Source organism: Bombina bombina, chromosome 2 (genome assembly GCF_027579735.1).
Source record: "Bombina bombina isolate aBomBom1 chromosome 2, aBomBom1.pri, whole genome shotgun sequence".
NCBI lineage: Eukaryota > Metazoa > Chordata > Amphibia > Anura > Bombinatoridae > Bombina > Bombina bombina.
Window position 1 is genome coordinate 1,294,203,557 of NC_069500.1, and position 23,430 is coordinate 1,294,226,986.

Here is a 23,430-nt window from a genome sequence, read left to right on the forward strand (position 1 = left end):
ATATTTTACATGGTGTCTTCACATTAGTAATAAACCCATTAAATAATGCAAAATTATTGGATGCGCTCACTACTACTTGAGCTTCTATCCCTTAAAAGGGACACAAATCAAAATAAACTTATGATTCAGAAAGAGCAGGCAGTTTTAAAACACTATCCAATTTACTTAAATAATCAAATTTTACACAGTATTTATATACACACTTTCTGGAGAACAAGCTCCTACTGAGCATGTGCACAAGCTCACAGGGTATACGTATACTAGTCTGTGATTGGCTGATGTCTGTCACATGATACATGGGGCTGGAAAATATGAGAAAAAAGAAATTTGCAATACAAAAATCTACTGTTTATTTGAAATTCGGAGTAGATGTTATTGTATTGTCTTTTTATTATGTATTTGTTAATTATGGAATTGTGCTGTATTTAGTGGCCCTTTTAAAAGAAAGATTTGCCTGCAGAACCAGAACTCCTTTTGTGATGATTAAAGCCAGTTACACACAAGGTTTGGTAAATAAATGCTGTAAAGGTTTTACTGTCCTGATGCATAACATCCCCTGTGTATAGGATGCGAGTGCTGTATGTGTAAACTCACACTCATATACACAATACTGATACAAAGCCAGTCTGAGTCTAGCATCAGCTTTTTTGCATTGTAACCTTTATAATCACAGAAAGTATCAATGGAATGATAACCAGAAGCTTTCCCTGCACAGCCTAAAGGCCAAATCAGTTGGAACTTACCTTTTGGGGGGAAGTAGGATTTGCTCTCAGCTTTATGTGGCCAATCTACTACTAAGGGCCCAAATCGACGAAAACTGGCAGTAATCTCGTCTGTGTAAACAAATATGAAGGTTAAAACCTGTCATTCAATAGAGCCCAACCCAAATACTACTTAGCTCGCAATATGAAAATGCCCTTTATGCTAAGATATTAGGGTTGCACCGATACCATTTTTTTAAGACTGAGTACAAGTACCGATACTTTTTTAAAATACTCACCGATACCAATTACCGATACTTTTTTATGTCATGACAGTTTACCTAGCACATTACAGAGTAATGATTTAAGATCACTTCTTTATAATTATGAACTGTATCTCAAAAGACATTTTGAAATAATAAAACAGTTTTATGTGATTGTGGTCACAAAGTTTACAGAACATGTTTATAAATAAAAATATTACAATAACATATTAATAATAACAACAATAAATAACAGCTGCAGCAGCTAGGGCTGGAAAGCTACAATTTAAAGGGGGGGGATTACTGGATGCAATTGGGTTGTAGGGTGCCTATATAACTCACCAATCTAACATTTGTATTTAATACAAAGTAATATAATTTAATTCTGAAAATAATATTGAGGAAGGAGTATCCTAGTAATCCTCTTTGAGAAAAATGGGGCATTTGCATTCTACTGACTCAACAGAAAATAGGGCTGGTCTTCATATTTTTCCAGGGCTGCTTTTTTTCCCCAGTCCAGCCCTGGCTAAGGTTGTTCCTCAGAGTACAGTATGTTTTGAGCATAATTGTGCAAGAGGAGAACTAGTAGTATAACAGGCAATCTAGCAATTAGAATATTTTTTTAAAAGTTAGTGGCAAGTTCTTAAGGAACAGAAGCATCTCTGCATGTTCAGCTATAAGTCTGTTTCTGCTAACAGCAAGGACGTTTGACGCTAAGCTGAACAGTCTTTCACTTTTCACACTACTGCATGGGTTAGAAAGATATTTTTGGGCCATTAAATCTCAGTTTATTAACTGCCCAGTACTTCAGGGGTTTGTCTGAATGACTGCTCTGAAGTACAATAATACAAATAACAGCAATTTGTATTGGCAGAACAATTTTTAGTTAAGTCTCCACTCCAGCTTAAAATGAAATGGGAACATGCAGTTTGAAAAATGCCACAAGATGGCGTATGGGTAGGAATTGGAAGCATCGGTTTAAGTATCGGTGCATTTGCACGAGTACAAGTACTCATGCAAATACTTGGTATCGGCACCGATACCGATACTAGTATCGGTATCGGTGCAACCCTATAAGATATAATTTCTAATAACATTACCCCAGCATTGTATGAAATATATCTAAAACCGTGAAACAAATACAAATGGATTATATAGTGAAAATGTCATAACCTAACAAGCAGTGTAAAAAAGGGCAGATCTAGATTGTCCCAGAAATATCTGCTATACATTTTGTATATGACTGATTTATATGGATATAACGACCTTTGTCCAAGCTAAATCTATGGTATTTTAAAAGCCAGCTCATGCGGTATTATACTGCAGTATATGTCTACGTCCCTCCATGTTGTCACACCTAGTCAACATTTTACCTTCATCAATATCCGGTGGAAGGCCACCAACGAACACCTTCCTTGAAAAGCGTTCTATTCGCTCCCCATTCTGATGGCCAGAATAGCAATTGGGAGAATTCAGAACTTGGTCATTATGCCCGTCATCTAGTAAGCCATCATCAATAGGAAAGAGGGAAGAACGTCCTGAAAGAAAGAAAACGAAAACGGTTAGATGATTGCCTTCAAAAGTTTTTCATTGATATTTTTAGATTCCAGCTAACTGACATTTACTTAGCATTTATAAGCCCCTTTCATTAAGTCATTAATTATAAATGTCCTCAGTATTATGAGGTTATCAATTATAAATATAAAATGTTCCAAGGCTTTAAGACTTGGCAAAAATGACCTGGTATGAAAATATATGAAGTGACTAAAATGAGTGTTTCTCAACTAAAGATTTTTAATCCATATACTGTAAGTTAATTTCCAAGACACATTTTTAAGGAGAATGATAGGAGCCAGAAGAGAAATGTCAGGAAATTTAGCTTGGTGGCACTCTGGATTTAGATATGGATAGCTATCAGGTCATCATTGTCAACCCCATTTAGAAACTGAAATGTTAAAGGGACATGAAACCCAAATTTTTTCTTTCATAATTTAGAAAGAGCATACAATTATAAACAACTTTCTAATTTACTTCTATAATCTAATTTGCTTCATTCTCTTGATATTCTTTGCTGAAAAGCATATCTAGATATGCTTAGTAGCTGCTGGTGGTAGCTGCACAGATGCCTCCTGTGATTGGTTCACCGTGTGCATTGCTATTTCTTCATTAAAGTATATCTAAAGAATGAAGCAAATTAGGTAATAGAAGTAAATTGGAATGTTGTTTGAAAACGTATTCTCTACCTTAATCATGAAAGAAAATGTTTGGGTATAGTGTCCCTTTAATTATTATTTCTTGCTTTCAAAATTTTCAGAAAAAAGAAAAGAAAATGTGGAACAAATATATATGATGATGCAAACAAAAATAAGCTCCTGAAACCAGAGTTTGCAAGTTTTCCTATCTCAAATATGCAATACCATGAATTAGAGGTCACGGGCTTGACAAACTTATTTCACATATCTCTGTGTGTGTACCACTCATTAGCTCACACAGGCACAAGATCGATAATTTAACGTGCATCATACTCGTGCCATACAGAATTACCACACCCTCTTCTCGCTGAACCTCAACCAAACACAGTAAGGATAACTCAAGCAATGTTCTCCCCAGCCGGGGGGAGGCGGTAGTGTAACACTTTCCAATATCATAACATTTCCTGTTATTCATAAACGTTACTTAAGCTATTCAAAGCACAAAATAAATTGCATAATTTAACATACCGATGTAATGATCATTTGTGCAATAAAACATTAAAAACATTTTATAGCTAATTTTGGCTTAGAATTTAGCTGGGTTGTCGGTAAAATCAGCGGGGTGGTGAACCCGCTAAATAGGTCCTGGTGAGAACACTGTCTCAAGAAAACAGGACTTGTAGTTCCCAGGTGCAGCCTAAAGCAGATACTCTGTGTCGCTCACTGTGTTTGATACCAAGTGAGATTAAGGCAATAGGGAGGTATATTTAGGTCTCAAAAATCCATGTGCCAAACCCATTTTTTAAGGTGCCCCCCCTGCCAAGTGGGTTATTCAAGCCCTGTAATATACAATAATCACAAAACTTAGAGAACAATACTTTTTTCGTTTAAACAAATAGTTGCAATTATTTTTAAGGTGGGGGGGGGGACACATTTTCTTTCATTTCAGTTTGCACTTCTGAAGTTTAAAATGTTAGATACAAGGATAAGGAATCTGAAATCGCTCCCTTAACAACAATCCCATGGCTGCTAGAAAGGGCAGCAATAAATTGCTTTGCAATGTGTTGCGGCCCCTAATGACAACCAAGAGGGTAAACCAGGTCTTTGAAAGCCATTTGTCTGACAGCAGGTGGAATTTTTAAAGCTCTGACTGCACCAAGCACATTCTGACTAGGCAGTTTGAGCTTCCAGCTGGATTAAATGTTTTTTTGGAGTTTCAAGAATGTGTTCCTTAGCAAATGTGTAATGCCAGAAAAGCATATTTGTCTAAATGTGTAAACCAGAAGGCGCTGAGAGCACGCAGTATGTGAATAGAACACCAAAGCTTCAAGATGACACAGGAAATTCTGGCTTCTTGTCTTTGATATTTACACTGAAAAGATCAATAAACTGTGCCATACCTTAAGCTCTGGAAGTGTAATGCACAGTTGTGCATGGTAGTTTAATAAAAAAAAAAATACTAAATGTAAAACCCTCAGTTCTATTTAAATGTTATAACTGTATTAGAACATACTATGTAGCACGTGTTAAAGTATTATCCTGTGTTGTATACCGTCTCCTCCACAGGATAGATTGACAAATGAAGAGTATACGCACCAATCCGCCTCTGTTTATTTCTTCATCTAAGATATTACAAGTATGTATACATACAACAGTAATCCTGTAGAAAATCTACAATTGCATAATCTAAAAAGAATTTATACTCAGGTGCAGAGCGCATTCCTAATGACAAAGGTGGCACCAATTCCTACATAAATTGTGAGTTTAAAGTAGGAAGATTCAGTGCATAAAAATGCTTGAACGTAAAAGGGACATGAAACACAAAATGTTTCTTTCATGATTCTGATAGAACATGCTATTTTAAACAACTTTCCAATTTACTTCTATGATCTAATTTGCTTAATTAATTTGGTATCCTTGTTGAAAGATATACCTAAGTAGGCTCTGGAGCGGGGAGAGCTAGCTACTAATTGGTGGTTGCACATAAATACCTCTTATTGGCTAACCAGAGGTGTTCAGCTAGCTCACAGTAGTATATCAAAGGATACCAAGAGAATGAAGCAAAAATTGGGTTTCATGTCCCTTTAAACAAAGACATAGAAAATGCCGTGCTATTAAAGGTATAACATTAAGATAGGGCTATGTCTTATAAAAGAGAGTCTTGGAGCAGCAGTCAGTACAGGAGATATTCACAGAACTCACAGGAAAAGAACCAAAGTACGGTTTGAGAGTCCTTCAGTGTGAATCGCTAATTCGTAAGTGTATAACTTATCACACTGAGGTTTAGTTCCTTGTTTGCTCGCAAACAACCAAACTACAGATACAGACAATACTGGATGCCACAAAATATGCTGCTTTCTATTTTATGATTTACAGTATTTATAGTAACTGCCAAAAAGCTAATTTCCTGATCTGTGAGGCAGCTCTCCAGACCTTAGTGAATCAGGGCCAATGAGTGGAGGCAGGAAGAAGTTTAACTGTTTACTGAGATGGAAACAAAACGTGAGACAGAATGTTAGGGCCACTTTTCCATTTATCTTTCTTTGACTCGCTTCTAAGTCAGCGTTAGTCAGGGGGATTAAAGGAAAAGAGTGTTCCTGAAATATCCCGACACAACTAATTCCATGCAGTAATAATATAAAAGGTAACCAAGCATTAGAGCTAATTAACCGTTCATTTACATAGTAATATTTTTCACACATCTGGCCATCTTTACACATCAAATACAGTGGCATAGAGGAAGGTCATAAGTGCCATTCATTGTAGATTTGATGAAGCAGTAAGCATAACTTCCTTAAAGGGACAATTCATAGACTGCAATACAAAAAAATATTATAGGATTATATGTTTAATCATATGGAGCAGCACAAAGAAACTGCAATAAACATTGTTTATTTGGCCCAGTTTTTATCTGAAATGTAACTCTAAAACTATGGGTTTTACAAATTCCCAGGAGAATTAGCAGTTCCTTCTTTAGATTTCACATGGTTTTATAACTGTAAATGTTCATTTATATCTGTTCCTTAATGGCTTAAGTAGAGGCACTACAGAATACTGATTTTGCTATAGCTGCTCCAGTAACAAGCTCAGACTGGCTCCTCCAAAGGCGGCAGTTATATCACTGAACAACAACTGCAGCAAACAGGATGTTAACAAATTCAGAAAGTTTTCAAAAACTCTTAAATTACAAAAGTGCTCAATGTTTCTAAAGCAGTACAGAATAGCAAAAATGAAAAGATACAGACATGGTTGCCTGAAGGCTTGGCGAATAAATCCTACATTAGGCATAAAATAATTACTGCCCTCACGTGAGCACAAGACATACTCTATGCTAAGAGAACTGAATGAGCTTTTGTAAACAGATTCAATGATTCTTCCTAGAATACAAATCAAGCTGGATGGTGCTGGAATTTTAGAGAGTGAATTAGAGGAAGTGATGGATTTGCCAAGCAAGGGCTGCAGAACTTATATTCTTGTAACTGAAGAAAGGAGGCCCCAGAGACCTCCAAAAGTAGGATTTTTTTACAATCATTTTGTAATATAAAAGTTTTTTTCTTTAAACTTTTTTTTTAATTAAGTAAGCAGTGGAATTAGAAATGTCAATATCATAATCACCCAATTCTATAGGTGGCTTTTGCTGCTGTTTTGCAAGTGTGTGCCGTTTTTTATGCAGCATTGTAGATCTCATAAAGGAAATGGACTTTCCCCATATGACAAGACTCCGCCTCCCTCGGTGATCGTATCATGTAATGTTCATGTTTATGGAATCATGACCACTGCAAAAACAATGTTTTATTGAATAAACATTCTATCCCTGAGTTCAGCTGCAGACCAGTAATAATACACTGCCACTCTGCAGCAGCTGAGATTCACTAAAGCTTGAAGAGTTCTGTAAGATCAGAACAATGCAGCTCTGAGCTCCCAAATTCACTTGCGTGTTGTAAGATTATTCAAGGTTAAAGGGCCATTATACACTTTATTTTTCTTTGCATAAATGTTATGTAGATGATCCATTTATATAGCCTATACAGCTTTTTTAAAAAAATATATATATAGTTTTGCTTATTTTTAAATAACATTGCGCTGATTTTCGGACTCCTAACCATACCCCAAAATTTTAGGAGAATACCGACGTATACCTATTCCAGCTTGCTCCTGTTTGTGTAAAGTGTCTATTCATATGCAGAGGAAGGGGGAGGGTGTCTGCGTTTTTTGCTATTGAAGCACTTGCAGTGAGTTGGTGTTCCAGCTAATCTTTTTAACAGAGCTAAACTGGGAACTTCTAAGTAAGTTTTTAAATGGTTTAATACTGGATTTTTATATCAGTATCTGTGCATATTTTTCTTTATAGTAGAGTATATTACATGCAGTTAAATGGAACTTGGTGTTTACTGTCCCTTTAAGAGGGAGATACAGCACAAATAAAAGACCTTCTCAAATAAACATAAAGCGTGGTTTAATTTTAACTAATGGTGACAAGAGGATCAGCATGGCAGATTTAATCAATGCAAGGTCCTTATGTGTGTAGACTAAAACAAAGCTACATCACAGATAGATACACCGAGTAACTACATATTCTAAAAGATATGAACCACCATCTTTCATGATTCACATAGAGCATACAAGTTTAAAAAGCTATAATGTACTTCTAATATTATCAAAATGTACTTAATTTGCTTGCTATCCTTTGATGAAAAGCTGGTAGGTAGACTCAGGAGTGGGCATGTGTCTGGAGCACTATATGGTAGCGGTTTTGCAAGAAAACTTAAATACATATGCAAGAGATGTAGTGCAGTAGTTAGGTCTGCATGATTAATCGCATATGTGATTTAAAACCGTGATTAATAGCGATTTAAAAACCACGAGAGTCGCGATTTTGTTGCTAAAAAAAAATCCTCACTAGTGGCTGTAATGCATTGATTTGTATGTGATTTCTTGCAAACCAGCTCCATCTAGTGGTTGCTTTTAGCACACATTTGTAAAATTGCTGTTTTACTTTCACTTTCTGATCTCAGTAGCAGCTGGCCAGCCGATCAATCTAGAAGTCTAAAAGCAGAGCCCATGCAGGAATGAAGAGGAGGGAAAGCAACTTATATTTCCCCCTAGGGACGTCTGCAGTCTGAAACTTAGGGTAAACATTATGGAACCTCCCACACAATCTCCTGCTCTCTGAGAAAAAGCTCAAATACATAGCAGATGCCGTTAACCCCACGGCTGCCAAAAAGTATATATATATATATATATATATATATATATATATATATATATATATATATATATATATATATATATATATATAATAGATATAGTGTCACATAAAAAAAATAAAACTTAGCTTTTATTGTAGAATCTCAAAGGTTAAAACCGGTCCCCCATGACGTTTCGGCGCCAACCAGTACCTTTATCAAATGGATCAGTCAGTTCCTACAATAAAAGCTAAGTTTTATTTTTACCCAGTGAGTGCTATCTTATTATGCGACTATCTATACTTCTATGATATGGGATTATTATGATTTGGGATTATGTTATGTTTATACTGATGTGAACTGGCTCATGAAGAACGGTGAGTGCAGCGTTTTATTCTCCTTGTAGGATAAACTGTTATGGTTGTATACACTGCACGCAGTACCCCGGCGGATGTGGTTTTGTAACAGTAAGTGCACCTGATCTCTGTGTGTGTGTGTGTGTGTGTGTGTATATGTGTATGTGTATATGTGTATGTGTATATGTGTATGTGTATGTGTGTATGTGTATATGTGTGTATGTGTGTATGTATATATATATATATATATATATATATATATATATATATTTTTTTTTTTTTTTAATTTATTTATTTTTTGTGTGTGTATGTGGCTTACACTGCTTCATTTGTTAATCATTCCACAGTTAGAATGACTGTCCAAGAAAACATGAGAATGTTGTGTGTCAGAAGAGCTAATAACTGGCTAGTGGCTACTATTTAATCACATCACAGGCAGCAAATTGTAAAACTATTTTTTGTTTTGTATTTTTATGCTCCAAGAGTGTATTGGACATTGAGAAACATGCACATTAAGATTCTGTAGTGTTAAATAAACTTTTTAATGCAAAATGAAGGTGTTACAGTAATTAATAAAAAAAAAAAAAATCGCAATTAAATCACGATTATTTTTTTGCCCATATCGCCCAGCCCTAGCAGCAGTGTTTTGTGCCATGCTGTGCTCCAGACATGTATGCACTACCTACCTAGGTATGCTCTTCGAAACAAAATAAAAACTATTAAGTAGTTGATGTTTTTTTAAATTGTATGCTGGGTCTGAATAAAAAAAAAAAAATTGTGTTCATTTCATCTGAGATTCGCCATAGTTAATGCTCACCTCTGCTCTTTTAACAGGACATTCATGGAAATAATGTGCATTTTACTTTTGAGGTATTTTTTTCAATGTAGCCATTTTTTGCAAAAGTTCTTCCTGGAAATTACGAGTTTTGTAAGAACTTTTCCAGTACATGCAAGGACTGGTTATGCATTCAGAGGTTTCGTTGCCACATTTATTCCTGTGCAACAGCAACGCACTACAATCTGTGCAAATCCAGATTTTAGTGCGTTGCTGTTGCACGTAAATAAACACGGCAACAAAAATAGCCGAGCGGGACGAAGAGCCACCTTTTTCTACATTCAGAGGTGAACAAAACCTCTGAATGCCGTGTCTACTGGCTAGCGCCACACGTCACTTGTACATGCATGCACAGGGCTTTTGTAGGAAACATTAGGGTATAAATAAGCACTTTTCAAAAATGCTTCCAATATAATTTTATATGTGTCATTGTGTGTTAGTAGGGTAGGGCTTTGCTTATCGTCATATTATAAATAGGAATATGGCACAGCTTAGGTTGCTAAACAGCTGTTTAATATGCATTCTGTATATAAAAACAGCAAACACTGCAACATTAAAGGGATGTGAAACCAAACATTTTCCTTTCATGATTCAGAGCATGTGATTTTAAACAACTATACAGTTTGCTTCTATTATGTACTCGATACACATAACCTACATTTCTTGACGGAAGTATTTTCCTTTTATGTGTATAGAGAATAAAGAGCTTTTTTAAGGCATCCAGTGGCGTCTTGTCTTTTCACCTAGACCTATTTGTGCAAGGATATGGTTGAAGTTGTTTATGTGTACTGGGGATTTGGTGAAGTGCCCCGTGAATCCTGAGCACCAGACCGGATCGGAACCAAGTGTATGCAAAACAATTCCCTGAGGAAGCGCTGAGGAGGAGACACCGTGCAGTGCTGTGAGAGGAGCAAACGATTCAGCACGAAGTACAGGTGAGAGACCGTTTATTACTGAGCACTTACCGAGGATTTGTACTTCTATTATGTAATTTGCCTCATTCGCTTGGTATCCTTAGTTGAAAAGCATACCTAGGTAGGCTCCTAAGCCGCAATGCATTTCTTGGAGTTAGCCGATTGGTGGCTGAACACAAGTGCCTCTTTTCATTAGTTTACCAAAATGTATTCAGCTAGCTCTCAGTAGTGCAAAACTGTTCCATTAACATAAAGGACACCAAGAGGATTAAGCAAATTTTATAGACAAAAATTGGAAAAATTGGAAAAAGTTGTTTAAAATCACATGCTCTTTCCGAATCAGCAAAAAAAAGTGTTTCATGTCCCTTTAAAGCACTACTTAAAGTGAATGTAACGTTTCATTAAGTATTGCCCGGTTTTTAAAAATACTATTAAAAACATGGGGAACTTTCATTGATGAAACTTTACATTGCACCGTATTTGTAGAAATACTTACCTCTTCGTCTTGAAAGCTGCTCCTGCGCTTCGCCAGCCTGTCGCAAGCCTCTTCCTACATCAGAAATGACGATTCCGGCATCCTCCAATCACGGCGTTGCTTTAGGCAATGTTTCCCCCAGGGGGTAAGCCGTGATTGAAGGATGCCGGAATCGTCTTTGCTGACATAGGAAGAGGCTTGCGACGGGCTGGAGCGGCTTTCAAGACGAAGAGGTATTTCTACAAATATAGTGCAATGTAAAGTTTTATCAATGAAAGTGCCCCTGTTTTTAATAGTATTTTTTAAAAAACGGGCACTACTTGATGAAACTTTACATTCGCTTTAAAAGGGGACATAAGTCTCTGCAAACAAAATAGGCTTTAGATGGTTGAAATGTAATCACTTAAAAACCATCTACATGTCAAAACATCTATATCAAAGTATTTGTATCCATATTGTATGACAAGGACAAAGTGTCACTGTGTAGCAATGCAATACTGGAACCTAGCTGAAAACATCTGGGTAGCCAATGACAAAAGGCATATATGCGTATCCTCCAATCACCCGCTAGGTCATACGAGTGCATTGATGCTCTTTAGGGAAAAAAAGAGCGTCTCTTAAAGTTGCATGACCTGGCTGAACCATGGAAGTTTAATTTTAACTTTAATATTTCTCAGCACTTGGATTCAGGTTGTTTAAAGGAATATTGAATGAAGATAAAATAAAATTCTAATTATGTACATGAAAGAGCAGAATTTAACCATGTTCAACATAATTGTGCTTCAGAAAAGGGGTTTAAAGTGAAACAAATATAGCAGGATCAGCTTTGTACTTCAAATTAAAGGGATATTCCAGTCAAAAGTTAAATGCACATAGATGAATTACATCTTTGAATAGAAACATATTTGCAGTATACGTCTTGGCAAAAACACATTAAGTAGTAAAATATATCACTACTTTAGACTTTGCATTTTTATCTGCATGTGAGGCATAGCTAGATATTCTCAGTGCCACAGCATTTTACATATCGCAGCTGCTCAGAGCGCCAGTGGGGCTTGTATCATGTCAGCTATTAACAAATTGAGTCATTACCAGATGGTACAAGCACCTTAGGCTCCCTAAACAAGTGCTGTGTGTAAAATGCTGGTGCACCGTGGGTACTTAAATACACATTTGAAACGGCTATAGCTTTTATTAGAAGAATTTTTGCTAATGCATGTTTTTTTTCCCCAAAATGCTTCTATTCAAAACTGAAATGCATCCATGTGCAGTCTAATTTTGGCTGAAACGTCCCTTTAATGCTAACTGGCATATAAGGCCAACCCTGTGGAAAGAGAAATACCTCTGTAAGCAGGAAAAGAAGAGCACTTTAATCAGGGCAGGATATTATATATACTGGTAATTATTATTTTAAATAAATATTTAATTGTTCTTAAAGGGACAGTTCACCCAAAAAATGTCTCCCCTTTAAATTATCCCCAATTGTTACCTGCTAGAGTGTATAAAATTGGTTACAAGTAGCTCCTTTACTCCTATTTCAGCATTTGAAATAGCTGATTTAGTCTGTGGTATAGCCACCTATACTGAAAGTTTTGATACTAGAGTATATGCTACTGACAAGCCTAAGGAAACACAGCCAGCAGAAGAAGTTACACTCTCAGTGGGGTTCAGGATAGTTAAAGTGTCAGTAAACCTCAAAAATAATGCTATATAATTCTGCACATAGTGGCAGAATTAACATAACATTATATTAGCGCAAACTTTATAAAACATAATATTCCCTTTTTTAATTTGTTAAAACAACGTCTGTTTTTCAGATCCGCTCTCTGTGCTCTTCTGAGCGGGTCTGTTTTTTTCACACAGCGCATCGGGCCAGCTGTATAGTCACAGCCCGGCCCGACCGCGCCATAACACTAAGTGCAGCTCGCTCGTGCTGTCAGACAGAGCAGGAGCGCGAACTGCACTTAGTGTTATGGCGCGGTCGGGCAGGGCTGTGACTATACAGCTGGCCCGATGCGCTGTGTGAAAAAAAACAGACCCGCTCAGAAGAGCACAGAGAGCGGATCTGAAAAACAGCCGTTGTTTTAAAAAATTCAAAGGGAATATTATGTTTTATAAAGTTTGCGCTAATATAATGTTATATAATTCTGCACTATATGCAGAATTATAAAACATTATTTTTGAGGTTTACTGTCCCTTTAAGTAATAATAATAGCTTTGGTGTTCCAGGTAAATATAAGATAAAGAAGCAAGTGTGTGTACACAAAGTTATAACATAATGAGATCTGATATTACCTTAAGTACAACCCCTTGTAATAGGCTGTGGTTTCAAAGCACAAAACCAGCTACTTCATATACACAAATAAACATGAAAACGCAATTTCTCATACATTTTATACCCTGCAGCTGGTATAACAAGTCATTGAAAATACATTAATAAAAAACATTTACAGTGTACTGTCCCTTTAAGCTTTTGTAACTAAGAAAGGGAATTCCAAAGAAAAAAACATTAATTTAAAAATATGTTTGAGGTAGCAATTGTATCAAAAACTCTAGAATCAATGGTATTGTCTTAGTTAAATAAACCATTTAAATGTCTGATGCTAATCTTCTAAAAGCATGGTGAGAAAATCCTCCAACCATTAATGATTAGCTCACTGAACTGGAAATGGCTTTGTGCCAAATCACTTCACAACAGTTTCAATTACTTTTGTTAAATAAAATGACTAAACAAAAGTAGCTTAATATGGTTGGATTGTATAGCCCCCGCATTGTCAGTATGGGATATTAAACTGTCTGAGATTGTAATATAAAGTGTTTGTGTGTTTAAAAAAAAAAAATGCAATGCATTTATTTTGTTCCCTTTTCCTAGAATATAACTTAGAAAGTATGGGTTTTCTCAATTCCACTGAGTTTCTATAAAGTAATGGTTGCTGCTGTGTTGGAATCTAGGTTTTCCCCTTATCTCTCTTCTGCTGACAATGAGGGACACATAAAAACTGGCAATAGAAGAGCTGAGTGTATGGAAACCATGTTAGTTACTTTAACAATCCTATATTTTCCATAGCATGGTCTACATATTATGTTATTGCCTGTTGTATACATGTGCTTAATTGATAACAGCAGAAGAGATAGATAAGGGAAAACCTAGGTTTCAACATGTCAGCGCCCATTACGTTATAAAAACTAAAGTACTTTTTAGAAAATTAACCTTTTAATTTATTTCTTTAATTTTTAAACATTTAAAAAATAAATCTACATATTTTAAATATATGTATGGCATTTAAGCAAATTTACAGTTTAAATACATTAAAAAAAAGTGTCAATTTGAGACAATAGAGAGCTGTGAATTGATGCACATGCAAAATGAATAAGCTTGCCTCATATTTAATCTTTTTACATGGTGCATAAGTGGCAAACATAGGTTACAATGAACTGGAAACCTATAAATAGTGTTGATCATAGAGTTAACACACATAATATATAGTAACTTTTCTTCATTTATTGTATTTATAATCAAAAGGTTGTTTTAAAGACTATGGGCGCGATCAAATTTGACCTTGCACATCGGGGTATTAAATAAACCCCGCCTGCAGTTCATAAAGTGCTGTAAGTCGGATAAACTAACGATGTCCAGAAATGAGCATAAATACAAATTTCTGGAGTCGCCAGTGACTTACGGCACTTTAGAAACTGCCGGCGCCTAAGAAAAGTAAAGAAAATATCAAATCCCCTGTAAAAGTCTAACACACCTCTCAAAAATAAGCCCGACACGTAAATCCCCTATATCCGCAATCCCCCCTCATTATTAATATTAACTGCATCAAACCCACACCGCAAGTAATAACTAAATTAACCCCTAAACCGCCATAACCCACAACGCAATAAACCTATTCAAGTATTAACCCCTAAACCGCCATAGCCCACATAGCCTATAAATGTATTAACCCCTAATCTGCCGCCACCGTCGCCACTATAATAAAGTTATTAACCCCTAAACCTAAGTCTAACCCCAATACCCCCCTAACTTAAATATTATTTAAATAAATCTAAATAAATGTATTATTAACTCAATTATTCCTATTTAAAACTAAATACTTACCTATAAAATAAACCCTAAGATAGCTACAATATAATTAATAATTACATTGTAGCTATTTTAGGATTTATTTTTATTTTACAGGCAACTTTGTATTTATTTTAACTAGGTACAATAGTTATTAAATAGTTATTAACTATTTAATAGCTACCTAGTTAAAATAAAGACAAATTTACCTGTAAAATAAATCCTAACCTAAGTTACAATTACACCTAACACTACACTATCATTAAATTAAATTATTTAACTACAATAACCTAAAATTAAATACAATTAAATAAAATAAACTACAAAAAAATCAAACACTAAATTAAAGAAAATAAAAAAAAAAATTACAAGAAGTTTAAACTAATTACACCTAATCTAAGCCCACCCTAATAAAATAAAAAAGCCCCCCAAAATAATAAAATTCCCTACCCTATACTAAAATTACAAATAGCCCTTAAAAGGGCTTTTTGCGGGGCATTGCCCCAAAGTAATCAGCTCTTTTACCTGTTAAAAAAGAAATACAACCCCCCCGACATTAAAACCCACACACCCCAACTTTACTCTAAAACCCACCCAATCCCCCCCTAAAAAAACCTAACACTAACCCCTTGAGGATCACCCTACCTTGAGCCGTCAGAAGTCTTCATTGAATGCGGGAAGAAGAGGACATCAGAAGACAGAAGACTTCATCCAAGCGGCATCTTCTATCTTCTTCCATCCGACGAGGAGCGGCTCCATTCTGAAGACATCCGATGCGGAGCATCCTCTTCCATCGACGGTGACTGTAGAATGAAGGTTACTTTAAATGACGCCATCCAAGATGGCGTCCAATTCCGTTTGGCTGATAGAATTCTATCAGCCAATCGGAATTAAGGTAGGAAAAATCTATGGCTGATGCAATCAGCCAATAGGGATTGAGCTCGCATTCTATTGGCTGATTGGAACAGATTGAAGTTTAATTCGATTGGCTGATCTAATTAGCCAATAGGATTGACCTCACATTCTATTGGCTGTTCCAATCAGTCAATAGAATGCAAGCTCAATCCTATTGGCTGATTGCATCAGCCTATATGATTTTTCATACCTTAATTCCGATTGGCTGATAGAATTCTATCAGCCAATCGGAATTGAAGGGACGCCATCTTGGATGACGTCATTTAAAGGAACCTTCATTCTACAGTCGCCGTCGATGGAAGAGGATGCTCTGCATCGGATGTCTTCAAGATGGAGCCGCTCCTCATCGGATGGAAGAAGATAGAAGATGCCGCTTGAATAAAGACTAATGCCCGTGTGGAGGACCTCTTCTGCCCGGATTCGATGAAGACTTCTGCCGGCTGGTGGAAGGACAGCTCAAGGTAGGGTGATCTTCAAGGGGGTAGTGTTAGGTTTTTTTAAGGGGGATTAGGCGGGTTTAAGAGTAAGGTTGGGTGTGTGGGTGGTGGGTTTTAATGTTGGGGGGGTTGTATTTCTTTTTTTTCAGGTAAAAGAGCTGATTACTTTGGGGCAATGCCCTGCAAAAAGGCCTTTTAAGGGCTATTTGTAATTCAGTATAAGGTAGGGAATTATTTTTTGGGGGGGCTTTTTTATTTTATTAGGGGGCTTAGATTAGGTGTAATTAGTTTAAACTTCTTGTAATTTTTTTTTATTTTCTGTAATTTAGTGGGGGGGTTTTTTGTACTTTAGTTTATTTTATTTAATTGTATTTAATTTTAGGTAATTGAAGTTAATTGATTTAATTTATTTAATGATAGTGTAGTGTTAGGTGTAATTGTAACTTAAGGGACAGTAAACCTTAAAAATAATGTTATATAATTCTGCCCATAGTGCAGAATTATATAACATTATATAGCCAAACATTATAACACATAATTGTACCTTATTAATTTAAAAAAACAAACGCTGTTTCACAGACCCGCTCTCTGCTGAACGGGGTCTGTTATAATTAGTCAGCGCATCGGGCCAGCTGTATAGTAACAGCCCGGCCCGACCGCGCCATACGACTAAGTGCAGCTCGCTCCTGTCACAGGAGCGAGCTGCGACTTAGTGTTATGGCACGGGTCGGGCCGGGCTGTGACTATACAGCTGGCCCGATGCGCTGATTAAATATAACAGACCCGTTCAGCAGAGAGCGGGTCTGTGAAACAGCGTTTGTTTTTTTAAATTAATAAGGTACAATTATGTGTTTTAATGTTTGGCTAATATGTTATATAATTCTGCACTATGTGCAGAATTATATAACATTTTTAAGCTTTACTGTCCCTTTAGGTTAGAATTTATTTTACAGGTAAATTTGTCTTTATTTTAACTAGGTAGCTATTAAATAGTTAATAACTATTTAATAGCTATTGTACCTAGTTAAAATAAATACAAAGTTGCTTGTAAAATAAAAATAAATCCTAAAATAGCTACAATGTAATTATTAATTATATTGTAGCTATCTTAGGGTTTATTTTATAGGTAAGTATTTAGTTTTAAATAGGAATAATTGAGTTAATAATAGCAAATTTATTTCAAATTATTTAAATAATATTTAAGTTAGGGGGTGTTAGGGTTAGACTTAGGTTTAGGGGTTAATAACTTTATTATAGTGGCAGCGGCAGATTAGGGGTTAATACATTTAGTAGGCTATGTGGGTTATGGTGGTTTAGGGGTTAATACTTGAATAGGTTTATTGCGTTGTGGGTTAATAGCGGATGAAGGGTTAATAGTTTTAAGAGGTAGTTTGTGATGTTGGGGTTGGCGGATTTAGGGGTTAATAATTTAGTTATTACTTGCAGTGTGGATTTGATGGCGGTTTAGGGGTTAATACACTTTATTAGTTATTGCAGTGGGGGATTGCGGTTGACAGGTAGATAGACATTGCACATGCGTTAGGTGTTAGTTGATTTTTGCAGGCATTTTAGGGAGTTACGGTGCTCCCATACTCAGCACAAGGCTTGCTATGGCTGCCTTTTATGGCGAGGTAAAAAAGGAGTAAGATTTCTCCATTTTCGCCACGGAACTCCTTGCGCTGGATATTGGATACCAATTTGCGACGCGGTTCTATGTTAGCCTATGGGAGTAATAATTGCGGGCGACATATACGCGCATAACTTGTATGCTACGCCGTATATGTAATACCAAAATCGCGTAAAATCTTGTAGCAGGGGATTTTGCGGGAGACGCTGCATATGTAATGGAGGCCTATGCTGGAATTCTACCACAAACACATTTTTACTTTTAGATCACTAAATGTCTGATTGGGCGTTACAAGTCATGTAGTGAGCAAGCTGCAAGTGATACTGGAAGTTATAGCCTGTAAAGATTGCAGTACTATTTGCACATTTTTGTTTTTTAAATTATGCTTGCATTTTGTTAAAGTATAAAAGCTAACCTACAGGCACAAAACCCTTTATCCAAACTGCTTTGGACTGGAAAAGGTTTGGATTTTTGAATATTTTTATAGGACAGCTTAAAGAAAGAGGACCAAGTGTAAACAATATATATTGTGCCATTTAGGCAATAACGTGATAATACAGTTTATACATGCAGCTTTAAAGGTAGTTTTATATCATTTGTATTACTTTTGTAACCAGAAATATTGTTTTAAATATATATATATATATATACCACGGTGACCACCATTTTTATTTTAGAACACAAAAACCAAACCAAAGACAAAGGGAGAGAAGATTGTCACTTACGGACAGGGAATTTATTTATTTTTTAATACATTTTATAAAAAATATAAATGAAAGTTTGGATTTCAGAATAATTTTAGATTATAAAATTCAAAATCTGGCAATTTGTTATGTTTACATTTTGATTTAAGCAAATAACATATCCATCACAATAAAAATCTTCATTTATATTGACTTTAAATAAAATGAACCTTACTCGTATGAAACAGAATAACATGCACTTTATTTTTTTAGATAAAAAATGCCATTATAAAGGGTTTAAAAGAAAATCACTTAAAACACAAACAGGGTTTGACAAATTTATTTCAAATATTGGAACCACAAAGAAAACTGAAAAGCTAGACACTTTTTTTTTTTTTTTTACGAGCCAGGCTTTTTTCATAGAGATAAAATTATATAAAACCAATAAAACCAATTGTGTGCCTCCCTGGGTCCTGTAATTTGTCAAACCCTGAACTAAAAAGCAAAGTATTCAATTGAAAAATTGTTAAAAAAAAAAAAAAAAAAAAGTGTTAGATAATATATTCATGTAAGAATAATAGACAATGAATTATTAATGAATTATAAGTCATAAGCATTACTAAGCTATAACACCGATGCCCATTGTGCTGGTTGGCTGATTAAACGCGGAGACATAATCATAGGCCGCTTAACAAATTGTTAATTAAAACTTAACAAATAAATAAGTAAATTACCTCGTCTTCTCCCATAACTCCTTGCTGCATGTAAACAAAGGACAAAATGTCAATTTCTTTTACAATATCAATGTACAATAGCTAAACAAATAAAATATTTAACATATATACATATATATATATATATATATATATTATATATATTATATATAATATATATTATATAAATTCATTTATTTCATGGTGGCGAAAGTCCAGGGATTAAACTCCAGGCCACCAGAAGGAGGCAAAGATTCCCAAAACTCCAAGAGAACTTAATCCCTCCCACCACAGTAACTTGTGTCTTATCGAAAGAGACCATAAAGAACAGCTTAACAGCTGTACCAGAATTCTGCATGACAAAGCTGGAGCAATCAGAATTAAGGATGAGAGCTCTTATTTGACCCAAGCACTCACTCTTGGAAGCAGAACAATTGAAAGAAAAATATAAGCAAGACAAAATAACCAAGGAGCTCAATTATCTACAAACTCTGCCTGTAGATCCCTGAAATTTGCAAAATAACTGGGAAGTTTGTTGTTCCCAAGTATAACGGGATTAACGATTGAGATAAACTGCTTCCCAGTTGTTCACACCTGGAAAATGGATTACAGAAATTGTACAGAAATCGTTCTCCGTCAAAGTTAAAATTTGTGTAACCCCCTACATCACTAGGGAACTGTGAGCTGATGATTGATATAGGTCACTGCTGTGACATTGTCTAATTGAAAACGCAGATAAGTCTTCCTTTAGAAGAGGCCAGCTCTGAAGAGCCCTAAAGATAGCACATAGTTCCAAGATATTTATTGAAAACCTTGCCTCCTTGTGCTCTCCTGGAGGCTCATATTGGACCCAACCAAGAGATTTGCGTCTGTCATGATTATTGTCCAACTTGGATGAACAAAGGATGCCCCTAGAGCAATGGAATGGTGATCTATCCACCAAGGTAAAATATTGCTTTGTCGTGGAGTCCAAAAGGATTCTTTGAGAAAGAATGTAGCCCTTGCACCATTGACTTAGTATGCAAGATTAAGAGATCATATGTAAAACAGAGCAAATGGAATGGCATATGATGCTGCAAACATCACACTTTAATACATAGGGCTACTGTAGGGTTTGACATTTAAGTCTTGCACATCTTGCCAGAAAGTATTTTGCCTGAAATCTCACTGATATTGAGTCTATAAGGACTACTAGGAAAGACTCTTGTCTAAGAAAGAACTCTTTAGAATATTGATTCTCCAGCTATGTTTGAGAAGAAACAAAAAAAGACTGTTGGTATGAGATTTGCTAAATTTAAAAATGGAGTTTGTACCAAAATGTCATTCAGGTATGTAGCCACTGAAATACCATGAGCTCTTATTATAGTCAAGAGATCCCAGAATCTTTGAAAAGATTCAGGAAGAGTCAGTAGCCAGACCAAATGGTAAAACAAACTGAAAATGTTTGTCATGGAATGCAAATCTCAGGAACTGGTGATTGTCTTTCTGGATAGAAAAATGAAGGTAAGAATCCTTGATATTGTGGATATATATTGCCCCTGCTGTATAAAGGGAAAGCAGTCCGACTTGTTAGCAGTTTGAAGGTAGGAACCCTTAGAAACACATTTAAAGTTGAAAAATCCAGTATAATTCAGAATGTGCCCTCTTATTGAGAATAAACGGTTTGAATAAAACCCTGACCGATATAGGAATTGGAACTATAAATCCCATGTCTTCTAGATACTGATAACATTAAAAAAAATGCTTGAGCCTTTAAAGGGGCCTTTGGAAAATGTTACAGAAGAAAACTTGCGCAGGGAGGGCTTTGATCTGAAATCCATTCTGTATTCCTGGCCTTGTTCCAGTTGGGGTTAAAAGTTAAAAAAGAAAGGGTGATTCTGTAGCTAAGAGTGCTTATTAAATAGCATATAAAATATCTTACTCAGAAAAGCGCTTCTACAACTAGGGCTCATTTAATAACAAACAAAATACCATCCATACAAAATTGTGCAGAATTGATGTATCCATCACAATATAAGACAAACAATATTAAAAGGTGGCAATATTTATTAACCTCTAAAATAAACTTCACTAAAAAATGAAATCCTAAATTTATTAGCTTAAGGGACAACTCCCAAGCAGTTCAAGTATAGTCTCTTAAAAGGTCTAAAAATCTATTAGGCACAGATCATACACATGGCACAAAACATCAGTATAGTCACAGGGATTTGGAACCTTAAATCGGGTACAGATCCCTTTGTGTTGCTTAAATCTTGCACACAGATTTGTATCCCATAATTACCTTTTAAAACTGCTTGTTTCTGTGTCCCGTATTGGATTATTATTAGTTGCAGCACAACAGTTAAGTGCAATTCTGTAGATAAAATACAGCAGTTTCCAAACACACAGTGTTACCTCCGTTATTTACAGATCATTTGCCTTCCAGGATCCCGCTGATGCTCGGTATAACTTGCGCAAGTTACTTATCACAGAAGTACTACCACAATATAAACTGACTCATGCAAGGGTCCTCTGTACCCCTGCACTTCAGTACTTTATGTACTCAGGGACTTTACCTCAGCACTTGACATTAGCTGCTAACTGGATGTATAAATAGTCCGTTACCATCTCTACATAGCATACGGTTTGTGATCAATAAGTCAAACTGACACAGCCTTCTACACGTTTCACCCATTTTGTGCTTCATTAAGATTGGGGTTGGATCTCCAGGAGGATCTGGAAGAGTCATGCTTTTGTGAAGAGGAGGACAGTTGGTTTCTAGATTTCTAGATTTTAATTTCCCTTGGACTTCTTGTGGAACGCTAAAAGTCTTGCAATACTGACTGCTTGAAGAGTTTTAAATATTCAATGGCCGCTGTTAGCAAGACGGGAAAACGAACCGTCCCACTGTCAAATACAACTACTCATTCCGCTTTAGAATGCAGGCCATATTAAATTGTGCGTCAGAGCCCATGCGCTTTATAGATATGAGAGGCGTGCGCATAACGCTAGCGGATAAAAACTAAAGATTTGTATTAAAATTGTGCCATACACACTGTGTCTAAAGCTTCTAAGGCATTTCTTTACTATGCAGAGTAAAGGCACGATAATATGAAAAGTAAAACATAAAATTATGCATATTTTTTTTTAATTTAAAAAAAATAAAATTATTCACTAAGAGGGTTCAAAAGCTCAAAATACAATGTCCCCTCATAGACTGCTAGACTATATGCCTGAATACATCTAGAGTGTAAAGTTGTAACGTCTGTATTTGACCGTTTCCCTGGCTATGATGTACTGGCAAGATGTACCTACTAATAGCCTGTGGGCTTTGTGAGTGCAAAAATGTCAGTTACTTACCTGAAATGCACCCACTCTAACGTGTTAACCCACAGCTGCAAAAATGGACTGAGGGTCCATCCAGTGGTTTCCAGCTAACAGCAGAGGATTTGTATGTGGAGTGTATTGATGTCCCAAACAGGAGGAGAGTAAAGGACCGGTCCCCATGACAACTGTGGCAGGCTTGTGACTAACTCCTTCACTGGGATCAATTGTGTCACTGCCCAATAATCCAATCTCCTCACCTATAGCAGCTCTGAGGGGAAAATGGGACTCAAATTAGTCTAAGGTCCCCTCTCATTGAAGAATCTATAACACCTCAAGTCTTCACCTTCCTCATGTAGTAGAGGCAAAGATAAGACTGGCATACGAGAGAGGGGGGAGGGATTAAGTACTCTGAGTTTTAGGAATCTTTGCTTCTTCCTAGTGGCCAGGATTTCAATCCCAGGAGTAATGGCTTGTGGACTCTAACCACCTTAGAAAAGAAAATGGTTATATCAGCATAAGGTTAGTTCCGTAAAAATCAAAGGCCCAATAATCATACATTAAATGTAATTACCCAATTTAAAACGTAGCATCCAAAACACCACAGAAAACAGATTCTTCTATTTTAAGCTATTGTAAAGATCCTGAAATGATCATGCGTAAGGTAAGACATTATTACCAACAAGACTTGCTGCAATTCTTTTTGGCTTTGGAAATTCAAGTTTCCTCAGCCTCTATAACAGAGAAAATTCTGTAGCAATATA

The 23,430-nt window shown here is 36.0% G+C and overlaps 1 protein-coding gene across 5 annotated transcripts in view; it reads right to left on the minus strand.

Moving 5' to 3' along the window:
- CPEB2 (cytoplasmic polyadenylation element binding protein 2) overlaps positions 1-23,430 on the minus strand; it is a 180,740-nt gene that overhangs the window by 34,065 nt on the left and 123,245 nt on the right. For 3 of the 5 annotated variants that reach the window (XM_053704130.1, XM_053704129.1, XM_053704134.1), the window contains 3 exons: positions 19,385-19,408; positions 2,338-2,502; positions 744-833 (listed from right to left, as the gene is read on the minus strand). In XM_053704130.1, the coding sequence (XP_053560105.1) occupies positions 744-833; positions 2,338-2,502; positions 19,385-19,408 (279 nt within the window). The remainder of the gene's footprint in view (positions 1-743; positions 834-2,337; positions 2,503-19,384; positions 19,409-23,430) is intronic. The other 2 variants (XM_053704132.1, XM_053704131.1) reach the window with 1 other exon arrangement.